Raw genomic sequence first — 349 nt, forward strand, 5'->3', positions numbered from 1 at the left:
GTCACCAGGCGAAGAGCGGCTTGCTGTCCTCCTTGGAGAGCTCGCACAGGCAGTTGAGCAGCAGCAGCGAGTCGCCCAGGAACTTGGGCGGCACCACGTCGATGACCAGCTTGCGCAGCGCGGCGGGGCTGCTGTGCAGCGGGTGCGCGCGCAGGTCCGGGCGCTGCCGCAGGATGCCGTACGTGTTGATGAGGAACTCGCTGAACACGGGGTGCACCTCGCGGCTGTACCCCAGCTTCTCCAGCCGCGCCGTCAGCGTCAGGTAGCGGTGCGTCAGCTCGCGCAGCTTCTTCTCATCCACCGAGCCGTCCAGGGACTTGATGGAGGTCTGCGGGCGGGTGGGCGGCCG

General features: G+C 68.5%; 1 protein-coding gene across 1 annotated transcript in view; it reads right to left on the reverse strand.

Annotated features, from left to right (window-relative positions):
- Nucleotide 1: 1 nt before the first annotated feature.
- Spatc1l (spermatogenesis and centriole associated 1-like) overlaps nt 2-349 on the reverse strand; it is a 4,402-nt gene continuing 4,054 nt past the window's right edge. The window contains exon 4 of the mRNA XM_013032926.1: nt 2-335. Coding sequence (XP_012888380.1) covers nt 2-335 — 334 coding nt within the window. The remainder of the gene's footprint in view (nt 336-349) is intronic.

The sequence above is a fragment of the Dipodomys ordii genome, unplaced genomic scaffold (genome assembly GCF_000151885.1).
Source record: "Dipodomys ordii isolate 6190 unplaced genomic scaffold, Dord_2.0 Scaffold159, whole genome shotgun sequence".
NCBI lineage: Eukaryota > Metazoa > Chordata > Mammalia > Rodentia > Heteromyidae > Dipodomys > Dipodomys ordii.